The 19817-nt window shown below is 41.5% G+C and overlaps 2 protein-coding genes across 5 annotated transcripts in view; one reads left to right on the top strand and one right to left on the bottom strand.

Moving 5' to 3' along the window:
* Positions 1-5210: 5210 nt before the first annotated feature.
* SREK1IP1 (SREK1 interacting protein 1) lies at positions 5211-15587 on the bottom strand. Its single transcript, XM_028749202.2, has 5 exons — positions 15085-15587; positions 10482-10529; positions 8554-8694; positions 7639-7717; positions 5211-5536 (listed from the first exon to the last, which is right to left on the bottom strand). The coding sequence occupies exons 1-5, from the start codon at positions 15095-15097 to the stop codon at positions 5347-5349; spliced, it is 471 nt and encodes a 156-aa protein (XP_028605035.2). The 5' UTR covers positions 15098-15587; the 3' UTR covers positions 5211-5346.
* Positions 15588-15792: 205 nt separating this feature from the next.
* CWC27 (CWC27 spliceosome associated cyclophilin) overlaps positions 15793-19817 on the top strand; it is a 151620-nt gene continuing 147595 nt past the window's right edge. The window contains exons 1-2 of one of the 4 annotated variants that reach the window (XM_077936334.1): positions 15793-16035; positions 19124-19220. In XM_077936334.1, the coding sequence (XP_077792460.1) occupies positions 15994-16035; positions 19124-19220 (139 nt within the window). In that variant the 5' untranslated portion in view covers positions 15793-15993. The remainder of the gene's footprint in view (positions 16036-19123; positions 19221-19817) is intronic. The other 3 variants (XM_077936335.1, XM_077936333.1, XM_028749197.2) reach the window with 3 other exon arrangements.

The raw sequence follows: 19817 nt of genomic DNA, 5'->3' as shown, positions 1-19817 counted from the left end.
TTGTTATCGCTACGTCTTGCCCACCTACACTTCACAAACAAGTCAACTAAACCAAAGCTGTGGAGCTATCTTGTTTTCACTAAGCACAGTAAAGGGTTCACACAAAGCACTTAAAACTACAATGGTACCTCGGGTTACATACGCTTCAGGTTACAGACTCCGCTAACCCAGAAATAGTACCTCAAGTTAAGAACTTTGCTTCAGGATGAGAACAGAAATTGTGCAGCAGCGGCACAGCAGCAGCAGGAGGCCCCATTAGCTAAAGTAGTGCTTCAGGTTAAGAACAGTTTCAGGTTAAGAACAGACCTCCAGAACGGATTAAGTGGTACAGAGGTACCACTGTAAAAGTGCAGGGGAAGTATGAAAGCTAAACACAGCCATTATCACTTTAATGCAAATTATATAAATCAAATATGTGAACACTTTGAGTCCAAAATCCTGTTAAAGTTTGAAACTATTCTCATCGTTGGGTTTTATTTCCTGCTAAAATTACTTTTTTTGCTAAGTGTCCCCCCAATCCTCTGCCTCAAAAAAGTATTAATTTCCTCTCCATATTTTGTTACAATTAAGACAATGCCATGGGGGGGGGGAACCAACTGCTCAAATGTAGCTTGGAATTCAGCTGAACAAAAATATATTTAACCTGAAGAATTAATTCAGGAAAGCTTTCAGGGATCCAAGCAAGCCAATCTCGTTAAGATGTAACAACCAAATGACTTTTATAAGTAGCATAATCATTTGTAATGACTAAGACATTGTGGAATTTATTTTCCAGAGAGGTAGATGTTTATCTGCTACTGTAACTAAAACAAGAAAACATCGTAGTACCTTAAATATATTGTGCTATAAGCCTCCACAGATTAGAATCTCCAAGCAATGCCATAAAATTTTTCATTATAGTATGTGTGTTATTGATTGTATATTCATATATACTGTATTTATAACTTGGCCATAGTAGCTGGATTTTATTTTTTATCACCCATTCACTACTATTGAAGCACAATCAGTTTATGTATAAAATTTCTCCCAGTAGCAATTTACATGGTTGAATTAATTGGCAATATGGACTACCACCATTATTCAATTTTGTAGAACTAAACTGTTGAATGAATATATTAATCTAAGGCAATCCTGCTTATGCTGACCTGGCAGAAATTCGTACTGAAATTATGGGGATTTAGTTCAGAGTAAACACACATAGGGATGTGGGTGGTGCTGTGGGTTAAACCACAGAGCCTAGGACTTGCCGATCAGAAGGTCGGCGGTTCGAATCCCCACGATGGGGTGAGCTCCCGTTGCTCAGTCCCTGCTCCTGCCAACCTAGCAGTTCGAAAGCACTTCAAAGTGCAAGTAGATAAATAGGTACCGCTCCGGCAGGAAGGTAAACGGCGTTTCTGTGCGCTGCTCTAGTTCGCCAGAAGCGGCTTAGTCATGCTGACCACATGACCCGGAAGCTGTACGCTGGCTCCCTCAGGCAATAAAGCGAGATGAGCGCCGCAACCCCAGAGTCAGTCATGACTGGACCTAATGGTCAGGGGTCCCTTTACCTTTACCTTTAAACACGCATAAGATGGTACTGCACAATACTTAGTCTTAAACAGAGCTACAAGTTCACATCAGCTTAATCAAAAAGTCAAGGTTTTAGTTGATTTATCAGTGGGACAAATTTTAATCACCAAGGCTGAAATTGAAGGGACCCTGGTTTATTTTTTGAAGGCATTTTGGCTGTTGTGCATTCCTATAAATGAACTTGGAGGAGGGAATCAAAATTTAAAGATGGTTTTTCTGTCTAACAGTGTTCACCTTATTTATTATTAAACTGTAAATATTCTTCCCACTTCCTCAATTTCCTTTATGGAAATTTAACACTTAATTTTTTTAAAGCTAATATATTAAAACTAAGGACAACTGTAGTTTTGATAGAGAATACATGTGCAGTACTATGCTAAATGTGGTAATAAATGATACTCAGTTCAAATGAACTTACTTTCTAGTAAGTATGTTTAGGCTTTCAGCCCCAACCTTTCTGCCTTCCTTTCACTGGCAAGCAAATACTTTTTTGTTCAAATAGAGTAGACCTTTGTCCACTAACTGGCTGTTGTTGGTCTTCTAAGGGCGGGTGTTATTCTCTTTTTTTGCTATTAAATGTTTTTCCATGTTTTTCCATTATGTTTTTAATGGGGCTACTTATTTTTTTAAATATATATATACAGTGGTACCTCTGGATGCGAACGGGATCCATTCCGGAGCCCAATTCACATCCTGAAGAGAATGCAACCCGCGTCTGCACGTGCGCGGGTCGCGATTTGCTGCTTCTGCGCATGACGTCATTTTGAGTGTCTGCGCATGCACGTTCCATTACTTATGGATCGCTGCGGAGCGCAAGCCGAAAACGCTCAACCTGAAGCAACTTTAACCCGAGGTATGACTGTATTTATATTTATAATGTGGCTTAGTTGTATCTGATTTAATTTATGATGTGAGCCACCTTGGGTCCTACAATGGGAGATAGGTGGGATATAAAATATATGGATAGCTCCATTGGCTAGAGTGTGGTGCTGACAATACCCAAGGTTGCAGGTTCGATCCCCGTAAAGGACAGCTGCATATTCCTTAAGGTCGCTTCCAACTCTATGATTCTATGAGAAATAAGGACAATGATCAAGCAGTGTTACCCAAAAGAAGCATAGAGATTTTCCATATTGGCTGTGCAACTTTGAAAGTTGCTCGAGAGGTTTTGTTTCAGCCTTTGTTTGACTGACATGCAAGACAATATCATGCTGATGAAGCGCCTTTGTAGAGAATGAGTTAACAGTTCAGTAGCCCATAAATTTTGCGTACGTTTGCACTTAATACAAATGCATCCTGCTGGAAACTTACTCTGAAATATGATTTGGCACCTGCCTTCTATCTACACTTAAATTAACGCCATCACCAGATTCCTTGTCAACAGTTTGACAACTAAATTGTTTTTCAGTTGCTCCCTAAAGCATTAAAAATGTTAAGTTTTGTGTTTGTTTATGGGCATGATCCTGACAAAGTTCAGCATTTTCACTTTCAGTCTTTCACATCTTCCTGTTGAAATCAGTGGGACTTAATATTGCTAACTTGATCATGTTCTCTGCTTTTATATAACAGGTCATATTGTTATACCCTTGAATCCTTTTATTGATCGAAGAGTATATGTAACCACCACTTCCCCTAAAGTTCTTAGAAAGTTTTAATTTGTTGGGCATCTTATATTGGGCTGACTCTCTAGGACTTCAGTGTACACCAGACATTAAAGTTGTGCATTGGGTTGGAACAGCATCCTGTTTTGAGCTGAACTAAATTGGGGGGGGGGGGCAGAGACATCACCTTGCCGACAAAGGTCCTTATAGTTAAAGCTATGGTTTTCCCAGTAGTGATGTATGGAAGTGAGAGCTGGAACATAAAGGCGGCTAATTGCCGAAGAATGGATGCTTTTGAATTATGGTGCTGGAGGAGACTCTTGAGAGTCTCATGGACTGCAAGAAGATCAAACCTATCCATTCTTAAGGAAATCAGCCCTGAGTGCTCACTGGAAGGACAGATCCTGAAGCTGAGGCTCCAATACTTTGGCCACCACATGAGAAGAGAAGACTCCCTGGAAAAGACCCTGATGTCGGGAAAGATTGAGGGCACAAGGAGAAGGGGACAACAGAGGATGAGATGGTTGGACAGTGTTCTTGAAACTACTAACATGAGTTTGACCCAACTGCGGGAGGCAGTGGAAGGCAGGAATGTCTGGCATGCTCTGGTCCATGGGGTTACAAAGAGTCTGACACGACCAAACGACAAAAAAAACTAGAAAAATTGTGATATACTTCTTCCTTCATGTGTATGACTTGTAATTTATTCAGTGGAACCTGACTCAGGCTTGGATTGGATTCAGATGTAATCATGCAGAAAGTAGGCCCACTGAAATCCATAGGGCTTGTTAGCCATGACTAATGCAAGTTCTATAAATTTAAACAGGTCTACTTCATGAATGACTAAGTGTGGCTCTGACTCCTATTTCCTTATCATAGAATCACTATTGGCTTACTGTACCATTCATGTTTAATGCCATATTAGTAATCACAGAAGCTGCTTCCTTTAATGACAAGTTAGTACTCATGTAGCACTATTCTCCATACTGTATTCCGGACCAAAGTTCTGCTAACCAAAAACTGTGCTATATGACGTTTGCTTGCTGGTTAATAAATACATTAATAAGTGCACTCATGACTGAGTAAAGATTTAACCAACTAAGAGAAAGCCTTCCTGATCAAATTAGCTTTGAACTTCTTGTGTTGTGTTTTTACTGCAACAAGTGCTGCAGAGTATTCATTTAAATACAGTTGTCAATGACCCACAAGCTACTTTTTCATGTGTACTATTGATTTGCTGCAATAGCAGCAAATGTTGCTGCATGTTGCTGCAACATGGAGAAAGACAAATCAGCCTCACAGAATCATTTGATAACTTTTATCCCAGTTCAGATGCATTAGGGTGGGGTAGCCAATGTGGTGCCCCCCCCCCGCTCCAGAAGTTATTGGACTAACTCCCAGCAGCCCAAACCAGTGGTCAGGGATGATGGAGCTGTAATCCAACATCTGGAGGGCACCACGTTCCCTACCTCTGCATTAGAAAACCAAACAAACACTGGTATGTACTTACAAGCATATCTTCTAATAGGAATGGAGAGCATGGCTTTTAAATTTTATCATATGTAATTCCATTCGTGAGTGATTCCTGTATTACTACACAAACATAGGTCTGGATCCAAAGATGCACCCACGGTTTATATGCAGACTTGAGCTCTCCTAAACCACAGGGTGCAATGTACAAGAGCCTTTGACAAAAAATTCCTCTGTTTATGCTGATTCTTTTAGGTGCATTTCTACATTACGTGGAGAGGGCTGCAGTTCAGGAATGACAATCCTATATTACTAATGACTTGTGGCTAATTTGAAATGTTTATAACATTCATAAGAATGCTTTAATTTCCTTACAAGTTCCTACAGGAGTTTGAGGGCATTGGTGAATGTTACAAAACATAATGTCCCACAGATCAACTCAAATATTTTCAATTGATTGTAAAGACATTGAACAATAAGGACGTAAAACTAGTTCCTTATCCAATATGATGTTCAGATAAAACAGTTGTAATGCTTAGCGGGAAATAAATCTCTCTGAATTTCCAAAAAAACAAACAACAACAAAAACTTTATTGTAAGGTGAAATATTTATAAATAACAGGCTTTTTCAATAAAAATATACATATTTTAACTGGGCATCATTATACTCCTAATCAGGACTGAACTACATCCCTAGGTTTGGTCCTCAGTCACTACTGGAAGAGTCTGAGCTATCAGAAGATGAAGAATCTTTCTCCTTTTTTCTCTTCTTTTTCCCCTTTTTGTGATGTTTTCTTTTCTTGGATTTGCTCTTTTTCTCCTTCTTTTCCTTTTTGTGGGATTTCTGCTTTTTTGATTTAGGCTCATCCTCTTCTGTGGCACTTGAGGAACAAGACCTTTAAACACAAGAACATTGATTTGTTCAGTTATACACCAATGCCCTATAGTGAAATACTGGAATCTGAGAGATCTTTAACTAAAAAGAATTAACTTGGTAAATACACCAAAAAGGGACTTTTCTCCTAAGCTCTATTGTTCTAAACACCGGAGGACCCTGAACACTAGGGCTGGGCAATATTGGGTTCTCGACATTACAATGTATCACCAGCCAAACATCACAGTTTGGCAATAAACCGTGATGTTGAAAGAAGCTGTGTTGGCCCCAGCCGGCAAGATGCCAGGTGAAACTACCACAGCTCTCATTGTGGGAGCTGAGGCGCTTTCACCCCAGCGCCTTGGGGGCTGTGGCCAATACAGTGGTACCTCAGGTTAAGTACTTAATTCGTTCTGGTGGTCCGTACTTAACCTGAAACTGTTCTTAACCTGAAGCACCACTTTAGTTAATGGGGCCTCCTGCTGCCACCGCACCGCCGGAGCATGATTTCTGTTCTCATCCTGAAGCAAAGTTCTTAACCTGAAGCACTATTTCTCGGTTAGCGGAATCTGTAACCTGAAGCGTATGTAACCTGAGGTACCACTGTACAGCTGGCCCCAGCCTGCTGCTCAGCCGGGGGTGGAAAGGCTCCTGCACCCAGCTGAGTGAGCCCCAATGTCCCTGCTGGTTAGCGGGACCTCGGGGCGCCTTTGTGAGACTCCTTTTGCAGGAGCAGGGGGTGGGCAAGCTACCTCGCCCCCACTCCCAGAAGATAGACCAGGCGGTGGTAGCCAAGCGCACAGAGCCTGTCAGGCTCTGTGCTTTTGATCTCTTTCGTTGTGGGATGGTTGTTCACCCCAGGAGCAAAGACACAGCCACCCTCCCAACAAAGTCCACAAGGTGCCTTGCGGAGCGGGGCTGCCTGAGGCTGCTGGTGAGTGCTGGGCCCGGCAAAAGCATCAGAGAGCTCCTGCACCACCTGGCTGCCTTGGACCAGGAGAGTGGGCTCCGTCTTTCCTCTGGAAAGATGCAGCCAGGCAGTAGCCAAGCTAAGCTGTCTCCACCCAGAGCCCACACCTGGCTGCCGGCTTGCCCAAGCTGGAGGTGAGGTGGGGGCTCCTTTAAACGTCTCCATTGAGGGACATGCAGCAGAGGGCGATGGCAGTTTCACTCAGTGGTAAATCACTGGTGAAACCGCCACTGCTCCTGCGTCCCTCTGCCTCCATCTCGCGACTGCAGCTTGTTTTTTCCTGGAGGCAGTGGGACTCAGGAATGGCAGCGGTTTTACCTGCGATATACTGCTGAGTAAAGCTGTCTTTGCCATCAGCCTCTCATACTGCTCCTAGGCAATATATTGATATGTCGCCCAGGCCAATGTCTGTGAGAGGAAACCTGTGGGGAAAACCTTGGGAGAGCATAAAAGGTTTTTTCCGGAGGTACTCCTCCAATGACCAGTGAAAACCAGTGAGAAAAGGGCCATCTGCACTGCATGAAGCAAGGTTTCAATGAGCAAAGGAATGGAAGGTGCCTCTTCTGGTGGATCTGCCTGGCATAGCATTCCACAACCACCAGCCATTAGAAGCAGGTCCAGCGTCACCATCCCAGCTGATCTCTGGAGCATCCGAATGGCTTGGGACATTGACACAATAACCCCAAGTGCTCTCTCGCACTTTGCAGAACCTGTTAGACTCCCTGGTATGCTTTAGGCGAGGAAACAAACTGGAAGACAGCTCAAACACGAGTGGAGGAAAACTCCAGTAGAATGCAACTGAACACTGATAGGGCTCATACCTAACTAGTGGCAGTGAAGGCAACAAAGAAGGCCTACTTTGCTGCCTTGATTGCATCCTCACTCCACCCAATACATGCTTTTACTTGCAGAGATTCGTGTAGGATTTAGTAGCAACAGCAATTCACTTTGAAAAGAAATTAAATTTCTGTTTCTATTATAAAAAACTTTTTGAACATACAAAATCTTGGATTAGAAAAAAAAAGCCCAAATGGTTTTCCACCCATCTTTAAATGGTGTCATTACATGCAGAGATTCAGATTTGCAGACAATCTGAGCACAATATGGTTCAAGCTTCTCCCTGTTATGCAGATACAAAGCTTTCAAAATTATACCTTTTCCTTGTTTTCTTTAATTTTGATTTTTCTTTGCCTTTCTTTTTGGTCTTTTTCTTTTCTTCTTCCGCAGAAGTTCCTGTGAGTTAACAAAGTAAGATGTTACCCCTCCAAATTACTTTAATTGTTATAACCCTTTAAGAGGTAAGAACATAAGAACAGTCTGCTGGATCAGGCCAATGGCCCATCTAGTCCAGCATCCTGTTCTCACAGTGGTCAGCCAGACGCCTGTAGGAAACCCGCAAACAAGAATCAAGCCCAAAGCACTCTCCCCTCCTGTGGTTTCTAGCAACAGGTGTTCAGAAGCATTGCTGCCTCCAACTGTGGAGGAAGAGCATAGGTATTGTTGCTAGTACTCACTGAACACCTTATTATCCATGAACATGTCCACTTATGTAAGCAGAGATAATCCAGGCAAAGCTTTCAGGATAATTAAAACTAACAAATCCATGTACAATCAGGAATGGGTGATAAAACAGGAAGTAATCTTAAAACGCAATAAATGGACGTTGCAAATTAAGCAGTGAGATTAACAATTACTAAAACCTTGAGTTAAATAACTCTAACCTGAAGGCACAATGAAAAGAAGGCTGTCACTAGGAGAATCTTAAAGGCAAGGGCATTCCATAGATGGGGCACCACTACAGAGAAGGTCCTCTCTTGCATCACCAAGGATGGAGCTCCAAGGGGAGCCTTCCCAGAAGATCTCAAAACGTTATTTACACCTAGAACTGGGCAGCTTTTAGTTCTGCATGACTGCAAAATTTAAAAAGGATCATTCTTTTGCTTGGTTGCTATTCTAGTAACACATAAGCAACCAGATACTTAGGTAGGGTGGAAGACTGTTCTAAGAGAAGGAAGACGGGAGATATAGATATATTACACAAGGACACACTTTTTTAAAAAGCACCTTACCCTTTTTTTCTGGAATGGCCTGCAGATTTCCCAGCTCCTCTTCTTCGCTGTCCTCGCTGCTTGTGCTGCTGACATCTAAAACTATGTCTCTTTTAGGGTCCACCCGAAGAAAGTTTCGGCATTCAAATGTCAGGTGACCAGCTGCATATAATTAAGGAATGGGGGGGGGGGAGGAAAAGCCAACAAAATAATTAGCAAGAGGTTGCTGGGATTGTATTATACTCTTCCTGCCACTATGTGTAACAAACATTTTATTCTTAAAAAGCAATGAAAATGATAATGTTGTTCCAATGACTTTTGTCAGAAACATAGCCTGGTTAAGGTCCCGACCCATCAGCATTCTAGGCTGGGGGAACATATTGCTTGGTCAGCCATATTTTACTAGGATTCTTGCCGCACTATGCAATGTCTGTTTGCACCATTTACTGATCCAGATTCTCAGCTTTCATTTAAAAGAAAAGGCAAGGGTTGTATCCAACAGAATGACCTCTGCAGGCTTAATGGAACTCTCCCCACACTTGCTGGCACCACCCAATTTTTCCAATACAAATGTAAGTGCTATTATACCAATATTGGTGGGATGAAGGGTGGTTCTGTGGCTGAAAGTGCATGGGTTGTATAAATCCTGCATCGTAGCCCGATGCTGTTATACCCATATTGCTGAGAGGGGCTGAGAATTGTGCAGCGGTAGCCCGCTGTTATTATCCAACCTACTGACATGTTGGATTTTTTTGGGGGGGGGTGTTTGGAAAATATATCTGGGATGCATGTGAAGTTGACTGTTGCAGCTGTGCCTGGGGGAGGAATGATTAATGCCTTAATGGGGTCAGGAGAAGAGAAATGGGGGCTTTTGTGGGTGGGTGGATTTTAATTGCAAAAACTCCCAAAAGGAAAGAGCTAATCACTCCTCCTTCCTTAGTGCTGCTTCTGCAAAACTATGCAGCTCTGTGCCGCATTTCCACAAACAAACCTAAAACAACTGTGTAGTTTGAGAGTTAAAATTATTAACAATAACTGTGATTTAAAATACTACAGTAGAAGTCTGATCAGCAGTGAACAAAATGCTTTGCATGCTTAAAATATTTCCCCACTCTCTTGCACTATCAAATCCCCCAGTCTATGGATTTTCTCCCACCTTGTGTGGGCTTTCAACTGTCACGAAATGTGACTTGTAAGCAGTGAAGTGTGTATGCATGCAATGCATGTTATAATGTGCACATAAAGATAGCATTCCACCACTCGGTTCTAAAAATTTCATGAGGAAAGCCTCTGGGCATAGTCATCTTTGTGTGTTATGTATGCATGTGGATGAATTCATATTTTTGGGCATAGCCCCCTCAGGTGAACTTAGAATGTAAAACAAAACCAAAAACCAAACCCATAATACATCCAGCAGTAACAAATCATTTAAGAGCATAGGCCAGTTGTAGTTCCAGGCGGGATCTCACTATTACTGACAAATACTTGCAATGCTTGGTAAGAGATCCCATTTCTGAGGGGAAATGGGTTTCTTTCATGAAATGGATCTTTTCATAAGACAACTTTTCTGGCAGGCAGGCTGATGATGGGTAACACTGGTTGAAGAAGAGTTGTTTAATAAAAAGATACACAAGTACAGCTTTAAGCACACAAAAACTGTGGAAAAAATATCACCCGAATATGAATCTGAGGCATTTTAACAGCCTCTGCCCTCCCCTATTTCTATACTACTTTCAGCAATTTGTGTAGCAATTCACTCTGTGTGTGTGTTCCTTCCTTCTGTTCACAGTTCTCAGGATCAGAATCAGTGTCTTTTGCTGTAGATTAAATATGCTCCTACTCAATTACTATACACTGATAATGGCATTCCCTGAGTACAACAAACTAGTGATGTTTGTGGTAAATATTAGGAAACATTTAATTATATCTTCATTTTTGTAGATACTTACGATAGCCACATTTCTTGCACCCTGCTCTGATGTTATCTTTATTTCCACCTGAAAAGGCAAAATATATTTCATATTAGTTTGAGATAGATACATGTGGAATATAAAGGGTAACAATTGATCTGCCATACACATCAGTATTGACAACGTTTTCATATACAGAATATCAATAATTGTGTCAGCCACATTTGTTGTTTAGTCGTTTAGTCATGTCCGACTCTTCATGACCCCATGGACCAGAGCACGCCAGCCACATACTATTACCAAAATATATGTTACACTGCATAACTTAGTATAACTTACTCTTAAAGCCAGAGAAGTTCCCAAAGTGTGATAAAGGCATTATGATAGCTGACATGCCTTTTGCATCAATCCCTGCCATTCCAGTTTTGCAAGGCTGGATGCTTGGCCAAATTAAGATGCCATTTCCCCCTCATGAAGAAGAAGAAGAGTTTGGATTTGATATCCCGCTTTATCACTACCCTAAGGAGTCTCAAAGCGGCTAACAATCTCCTTTCCCTTCCTCCCCCACAACAAACACTCTGTGAGGTGAGTGAGGCTGAGAGACTTCAGAGAAGTGTGACTAGCCCAAGGTGACCCAGCAGCTGCATGTGGAGGAGCGGGGAAGCGAACCCGGTTCACCAAATTACGAGTCCACTGCTCTTAACCACTATACCACAGTGGCTCTCTTACAAGCTATCAGTGCTACCTTCAGTGGGCCAAATATGATCATGTTTACATACATTATCATTTCCTGGCATAGATGGACTAATGGCAGCCATATATGAGGCTGGTGAACCTGGTGGGTTCTGCTTGACCAAGAACTGCCATAAGATTCAAGGAAACCTGAGTTAAAGTTAACAGCTAAGCCTCTGTCTACTCCTGCCTGAAATTGCTGTTCCTTAGGTTGCAAAGGCTATATTAGCACACATTCAACAAGCTGCTTTATGCATGAAGATTGCTTGGAATATATCAGGATTTCATATTCCTTTTTGTTTTCACTTTTAAAGATTAGTAATATTGTGGAGGTTAACCAGAGGGCAGCAGCTCAAAATAATATAATGGTGAACATAAGCTAATTAACATACAAACTAAGCAACACTCTAGTTTGCATGAAAAAGCTCCGCTGAATGAATTCATTTCCATAGAAACTGCAGAGGCCAAAATAAAATTAACAGAATTGTACTGATGGTGGTAGGTACATAAATAGCCCATTACTTAAAAGATAATTCAATTCCAAACTCTCCCCATGTATATATCTAATGAGCTGATTAAGGTTTTGCAGATCATTTTGAATAGCCATTGCAATAGCAAAACAAAACATCTACTGGGATATTTATTTATTTTATTTTTAAAAATCTAATTACTGTACAAACTAGATTCTGAGGTTTAGCAACTCCACTCAGCTTATCCATACTATTCAATTATTACTGCATGCAACAGAAAAGGTAGATTTAAAAATAAACTTTCACCTTGGAAATATGATTAATAATCTTTATACAGTAAATGGATTTCTACCTGGGATAAAAATGGATCAAATGTCCATCTTATTCTCTTGGAAGAAGGCATTGCATAGGATTTGTACTGTAAGCTGCTTTGTGGAGGATTTCCCCCAAAGCAGGCTATGAATCCCTCAAATAACTAAATAAATAAATACAGAAAATACAGGGGTAGCCTATAGCAACCTCCAGGTGTTACTGAACTCTAGCTTGCATCATCCCTGGTCACTGGCTATGCTGATCAGTGTTGGAGGTGAACAACATCTAGAGGCTCCATGTTGGTCCCTTGTGAGATAATATTTATAGTGGTTGTTGAACTTATTTAAATCAACTTAAGCCAAACTGTTGGATATTAATATGAACTTCTAACTTGGGACAACAGTTTGCTACATCATACTCCACGCTCAAAGAAGATTGCTTTGTTGTTATATTATACACTTTTGCTTAGTTTAGTATGTGCAACATTTCCAAAGGAAAGAAACTAAAACAGTGGAAATGTCAAAACAAATGTAGTATCAAATCCTGGTATAAATATGGGACTTTCTCATCATTCTCAACTGTCATGCCCATAAGAATTTCTAAGGAATAAGATAAACTGAACTTTTCAAACTTGGTATGTAATATATACTTGATATATCCCACAAAGTTTTGACATAACAATTATTTGTGTTGTGTTTTTACACAACATTGTAACATGAACTGTATTTTGGGCTTGTAAACTTGGTTTTTCTTCTCCTCTGTTTTGTTGTTTATATATTTTTAGTGGGGAGATATCAATATAAAGTCTAAACCAAGTGTGAGATGTTGTTTGACTACAACTCCCATCATCCCTGAAGGCACTAGTTCTTACTTCTGGTTTAAAAAAAATAGATTTTCCATCTCAACTATAAATTCTAGGAAAGGGGAATAAATGTTCTTCCTTTTCTAAAGGAAGTTCTATAATCAAGTATGTTTTTTAAATCTATATTTCACATAGCCTTTGGAAAGCATTACTGATTTCAGAATGTGCACAAGTTTATAAGAAGCAAGGATTTCTGCAGCCCCCTTTTTAAAACCTTGCACAGTTCTAAAATCCATTATGTCACTGTTTATTCAAATACTCCACCCACTTAATAAGAAGAAACTAATTATATTATGCTTTGATAATATGCTATTATCAAAATAATCATTATATTGTTATGGTGCCTTTTTGGTAAACAGTGCCACCACGGGGAGAAACATGCAACCCATTAGCACTTCCGACCAGAAGTGGATTGACATGCTGTCCGCACTTGGGTTCCGGACAATTGTGGTACAAATTTGATGCAGCAGCTGCAGACCTGCTTATTTAAAACTGGGTCTGCCCCCATCACATATAAATATGAAGCCCAAAGTTTAAAGCAAAAAGGCATGTGAGTAGTTCTAAAGACTTATCTGTCCACAGGTGCCTTCCCACCTGCTTCTTCCTTGATGTCACTCCCCAACCCCTCCTGATTGGACCCTAACACCAAAGGCAAGCCCAGCTTGGAGAAAAGCCGGGGTGGGGGGCAGAGACAAGAACCAATGGGTCAATAATAGCAGACATATTCCAACAACCACTGACCCAAGCATGACCCCTCTTGCTAATTTTCTTATCTACATGCACCTGAATGCTCAAAGTAAATAAATGCAGGTGGTAGTAATATTTATTCTTCCTTGTCTAAGTCAGGGGAGTGCCAAAGACTGATTTCTCAGTTATGTGTGAGGAATTTTTGTTTGCATAAGTTTGCCTCAAAGGGCTTTAGTAAAAACTTTTGCTTTTTCCTCATATCAATTCCTAGAAAGTTACTAGGACTGAATGTATTTGCTGACAGCTCAAAAATCATTTGAAGGCAGTTTCTTCTGCATGTGTGTTCTTAAAATCAACTCTCAACTAATCCAAGGTGTCACCTGTCCCCTCTCCTGTCGACCAGGTGCTGGAAACCGCAGCAGGGCTAAGTGCTCTTGAGCTCAGGTCCTGCTTGTGGCTTTTCCATAGGCAACTGGAAGGCCACTGTGAGAACAGGATGCTGGCCACTAGCCTGATCCAGCAGGACACAGGACACTTGATGTTTCCTGGACACAGTAGCATCAGAGAAGTTCAGCTAGTCTAGGAGCAGGCATTTGCCGCTTTCCTCTCATAGGGCACAACTTTACATGGCCAGAGTGATCCAGCAGGAGGGGCCTGCTGTATACAGCAATAGGAAGCTGCCTTATCCCAAGTCAGTTTATTTCTCCATCTTGTCTAGTATTGTGTACTCTGACTGGCAAAGGCTCTGCCGAGTCTCCATATTACAATTGTAGGAATCCACCCCTCCCAACTCTAATGAAATTATTATCTTTTAAGTCATATTTTCTCTCCCTTTTTTTATTAAAAATGAATAACAAATTCAGTAGAAAAGGGGAGGCATGCAGGAACAGGGAAGTACTGAGAGAGCCATTTTACAATTTATCATGATATGAATACTGTCACCTAAGGTTTTTTTTTTACAATAACAGCAGCAGAACACTGCTCGTACCTCTTTTAACACTTGGAGATCAGATTAGATTTTTGGTGAACAACGGGCCCTGTGAAACTACACATTAAAAAACAAACAAACATCACAACCGCAAGAAGTATACAGATACCGTAATCCAATTCCTATTATTATTTCTTTTAGCTAAGCCCGGTAAATTTACACAGCTGAAACCTTCCATCTGAAGTTCTTGCGTGTGTAAAGAATGCAAAGCAAAACAAGACTGTTCAGTTTAAAGTTCAGTTTAAAGTTCCGCATTTTAAGCACACATTCCCTCCCCGACAGAGCAAGAGTCACGCCCCTAAACATCACAACTCCTACAAACTCCACTGAGTTCGGCAGGATTTAATCCCCAAACTGCAATCCCGACCATTTACTTCAGAACAAATCCCACTGAATTCAGTAGGGTCTACTTCTGAGTAGGCATGCACAGGACTGCAGCTGCTCCCCGGGACTCCCTTCCACTCGAGAGCACGTTGGGCTCTTCCCCTCGTCCTCGGTTTGAGCGGCAGGAGATGCAGCAGCGGTGACTTTCCACACGGCCACGATCTCGCGCGTGGCCCTTCCGCGCCCCACCCCGTTTGGACCGCTCACCTGGCAACGCCATGCAGCCCCCGACCGAGACGCCACGATGCCCCGCTCTTGGCCGGACGAGGTAGCAATGGCAGCGCTTCCCCGCCGGAAAACTTTGACCCGAGCACGAGTGGCGCGTACCATCAGGCAGAGAAGAGGGGTGGAGGGAGGAGAAAGAGGGGCGGTATTGCCAGGGAGACAAGTGAAAGAACTGCAGATAGGGAATCCATTTCTGATTCCCGGAGAAAAAGCTTGAAGGCTGACAGGAGAGGCCCTTCGCTCATCCCCGGACGAAGGTGTCCCAGGCCACTCAACTGTCACAGAAACCCTGCAGTAGTGCGATAGTCCCCTTCCTATGAGCCGCTCCTAGCCAAAGGAGGCGGGCTGCCTAGTTGATTGGCAGCGCTTCTGGCCCTTGTCAATCGGAATGAAAGTAGCCCAGTAGCTAAAGAAGAAGAAAAAAAACACTTAAAGGACTTTTCTTTAATCCCACGCATACTGTAAGAGTTTTTCCATCTCCACCGTTCTAGGGCGGATAGAAACAGTTGCGGCGCCGCAACCCGGCCGGAAGACTTTGTACCTGACACAGCGGATTGTACCAGTATCCCAGATCTGCGGGGGGATGCGCCTCCCCTGCTTTGAGAGGAAACAGCACAGTTCCCTTCGTGGAGCGGATGCTTTAGCTCAGAGGCTCTTGAAATAGGTTTGTGTGGGCGGGGGGATTTTTGTTTGGCCTTCGAGGGTGCGGATGGGAAGCTTGGCTTCTTTTCAGCGTTGTTCCCCCCCCCCTCGGATAGAAGTGGTAGTTCCCGGCTTCCAACATGGCGGGAGCTTCGCCCTGGATTCCCGTTTAACGGAGTTCCGTGCGTCCGCCTTCTCCCGGGTCCGGGGACCGCCGCTCAGTGAGCCAGCTGCGCCCAAGCCCACACCATGAGTAACATCTACATCCAGGAACCGCCGACGAATGGCAAGGTTAGGGAGGGGGTAACACGAGCAATCATTCTCTCATACTGAAATTTTGGTAAATTATAACTACTTGGATGCAACCTGTGAGGATAAATTTAATGTAATCTATGGTATTTTTGTTTATCTATGTGGTCCAGATTGTCCTCAGTGCACACATTTCCCAGTGTTCCAGATTAAGGAGAGTTTACTTCTCTGAGAAATTGGCGAAGTCAAAATGGAAATTGGAAAAGTGAAAATAGGCTCTGTTCTGTGCTTGGTGGGCTCAAGGGACTCAGACACTACCCTCCTTTTCTAATGTTGTTTATCAAGGAATACTGGCTTGTCTGGAACATTAATAGAGCTAAAAGTGAAGAGATACTCTGTTTCCAACCTCTGACCAAAATGTAGCTTTGGGAATTAGGGACTGCCTGTGGTTGCCACTCCAAACACCAGGCCAGCTCAGCCCCAAAGCTGAGTAGCTGCTGTCCTTGGAAAGGGTCTTCTGATGAAGATGCTATACAGATGGCACCACCCTCCCCGAAAATTCGCTAAAATGTATAAAGACAGGTCGCCAACATGCTGGAGATGTAAAAAGGATATAAGGTCATATTTCCATATGTGGTGGAACTGTGTAGTTATCCATGAATTTTAGAATAACATCTATAGTGAACTTAAAAACTATTTAAATTTACATTTAAAAAAAGACCAGAGATCTTCCTATTAGGAATACTATCAATAGAATTCAAAAAATATATAAGACCATTGTTTATTTACGCAATCACGGCAGTGAGAATAATAGTGGCAAGAAACTGGAAAAATGAAACCTTACCAACGATAATAGTGTGGCAAAGTCTTATGATAGAATACCTGCAACTAGCAAAACTGACGGGAAGAGTCAGAGGAGTGTCAAACCAGAAAGTATATGGAGAATGGAAAATATTTAGAGAATATCGAAAATCGTACTGTACAAATAATAATATACTTTCAGAACTAGATTGATGCTTGTAAACAAAAAGTGTGTTAGATAGCATATCAGATTATATATTTATTTAAAAATGAAATAACATAAACCTATGCAAGAAAATATAGACAATATAAGCAGTATAATGAGAATGATTGGAAGTTTTACATTTTAACTTGTTATTTAATTGTAATGTATTTTCTTTATTCTTTTTTCTATTTTTATTGCTTTTACTTTGTATGATATGTCATCTATGTATTTATGTCTATGTGTGAAATCAACAAAGATTAATATTTAAAAAAAGGCAAGGGTCTTCTGGTGGTGAAGGTAGCCTCAAGATGGGAGATAATCAGTGACTGGCTGCTGATGTTGTAGCAGGTGGAGAAAATGAAAGGATCAGGTGCCATTTTAGTATGAGGGACTGTTGATTAGTGGAAGAAGTTGAGCAATGGTGGGCAGCTGTCGTTTGGAATAGTTCTGGCATTATCCATTGCTCCTCCGTACACTGCTCAGCAAACTTGACATGGATTTATATAGTTTATAAAGAAAACTGAGCAGCATGTGTGTGCTTAGACCCATTAGTGTGGAGTTTGGGAGGGGGTTACTTTGAATTGGAAAACCTTTTTCTAGATAATGTTGCATGAAATGTACTGTCCCCTTAATCAATGGGGATCTAGTTTAGCATGTTATAATAATAATAATAATAATAATAATAATAATAATAATAATAATAATAATAAATAATATCTTTATTGTCATTGCCCCCTCTCGGGGACAACGAAATTACTTGGCTGCTCCATCCACCCAGGTAGGGCACTCCACACAAAATCAAAACAACTATAAAAACACTAATTAAAACAGTACAGTATAATACAGCAAGGAAGATTAGATGACTTTCAAAGTCCAGGCTTCCCATTCAGGGCCGAGATCTGGAGAAGAAGCTGTTCTTAAGACGGCTCGTTCTTGTCTTCATCGTCCTGTATCTCCGTCCCGACGGCAGGAGCTCGAAGAGACAGTGACCAGGATGCGATGGATCTTTTACTATGTCCAGTGCCTTCCTATGGCACCTTGTGGCATAAATCTGCTCTAAGGTGGAGAGTGGGCAGCCAACAATGCTCTCTGCTGCCTTAACAACTCTGCACAACCCCATCCTGTCCTGGGTAGTACAGCTTCCGTACCACACACATAAGCCATAAGTGAGCACGCTCTCAATGGCACAGTGATAGAAGGCAAGCAGCAGTTTCTGCGGAAGATGGTTTTTCCTTAGAATTCTCAAAAAGTACAGTCTCTGCTGCGCCTTCTTCACAAGCCCCCTTGTGTTGACACTCCAGGACAGATCCTCTTGTAATTCAATGCCTTATATTTGGTAAACAGATTTTTTAAAAGCATGCCTTGTTAATGTGCTATATCAATATCTCTTTTTTACTCTAAGCCATAATAATTTGAACTGAGATATTTGATATGGTGTAGGAAAATAAATATAGCACACTTACAGTTCAGTCTTGTGTATAGCTACACAGCACCTCTTTCCTAGTAGACATGCACAGGATCACACTGTTAATAGAATGTTCAAGTCTATCGTCAAACAAATTTGAAGACTTCCTTGATATATGTGACTCTTTTACAGTTTGTCAACACAATTGAAAACTTAATATGCTAATTCTAGCATGCTAAATAACCTGTGCATTTATGTTTACTATATATGCATGGATGCTTGCCAGAGACAGTTGATTAGTGTTGCAACCTAACACACCCATTATATTACCACTTCGTTTTTTTAAATGCTGGGATAGGGTTGGTTGAGGGGAGGGCAAGGGTGGGAGAACTCCAAGTTGCTAGTGATGGCATTTGTATGTGTGCTCTCATCTGTGTGGTGTCAGTTTCACCAACCCAGAGCTTGCCTAACCGCACCTCTCCCCATTCCTGTGAATACAGTGCCATCCCTACCATAAGGGCACTGTTGCCACTCCTTGTAATAGAATCTTTTACCTGTACACAAAACTTACTCATTTTCTTGTTTCTAAGACAATACTCTGAGGCAAGATGTATTTCTAGTGACAGCCAGGAAAGTAGTTAAGTCTGCAGAATGCAAACCATACTTTCTAGGAGCACATACTGTATATATTTGTAAAATAGACATATGCTCTTCTACAGGTTTTATTGAAAACGACAGCTGGAGATATTGATATTGAGCTATGGTCAAAGGAAGCCCCCAAAGCGTGTCGGAACTTTATTCAGCTTTGCATGGAAGGTAATGATTAAGACAGAAAATACCTAGTTATGTTGTGCATGCAATTTAAAGCACCAAACATCTACAGGAATGCCTAGTCCTTAAAGTGGTGTGTGTGTGTGGACCATTAAATAACCTGTTTGTAGTCTGTTGCAGTTTTCCACTATTTATCATGATGGGAACTAGTCTAGGGCCTCCCTTGGCTTGCAAGTTTCTCCCATGGCGTGACCATGAGAAGGACTTTAATTAACGACAGTGTGCCGGATCATCTGAACCCAACAGTCTTCTGTTAACTCTAGTTTGTTTAATGCTGATTGTTTCAACAAAGCATAGTTAATGTAAACCACAGTGTAGGTTTTGAGTGTAACAGTACACTGTGGTTAATTGAAATCAGAAGCAAAAACTTCCAATCTCCTTGTGGCTTGCTGGAAGAGGCGATGTGAATGATGAGCATGCAGAGTGGAGGTTGACAGGCTGGGCTCATTCCTTGCACAATAAACCACGGTTTATCGTGATGCCCAAATGCAGCCACTGTCATATTGATTGGTAGCCAAGAGTCATAGTTAGAAAAACAGACAAAAACAGTATTTTAAGATACGAAAACAGTATTTTAAGATA

Source organism: Podarcis muralis, chromosome 11, assembly GCF_964188315.1.
Source record: "Podarcis muralis chromosome 11, rPodMur119.hap1.1, whole genome shotgun sequence".
In the NCBI taxonomy this organism is placed as follows: Eukaryota; Metazoa; Chordata; class Lepidosauria; order Squamata; family Lacertidae; genus Podarcis; species Podarcis muralis.
The sequence above is the reverse complement of the archived record's forward strand: the minus strand, read 5'-3'. Positions and strand labels throughout refer to the sequence as shown.

Excerpts from the sequence above, each read along its gene's own strand:
- SREK1IP1 (XM_028749202.2), bottom strand. Across the intron at positions 7,718-8,553 it reads GGCCATTCCAGAAAAAAAGG|GAACTTCTGCGGAAGAAGAA; the intron begins GTAAGGTGCTTT and ends GTTAACTCACAG. Across the intron at positions 5,537-7,638 it reads TTAAAGAAAACAAGGAAAAG|GTCTTGTTCCTCAAGTGCCA; the intron begins GTATAATTTTGA and ends TTGTGTTTAAAG.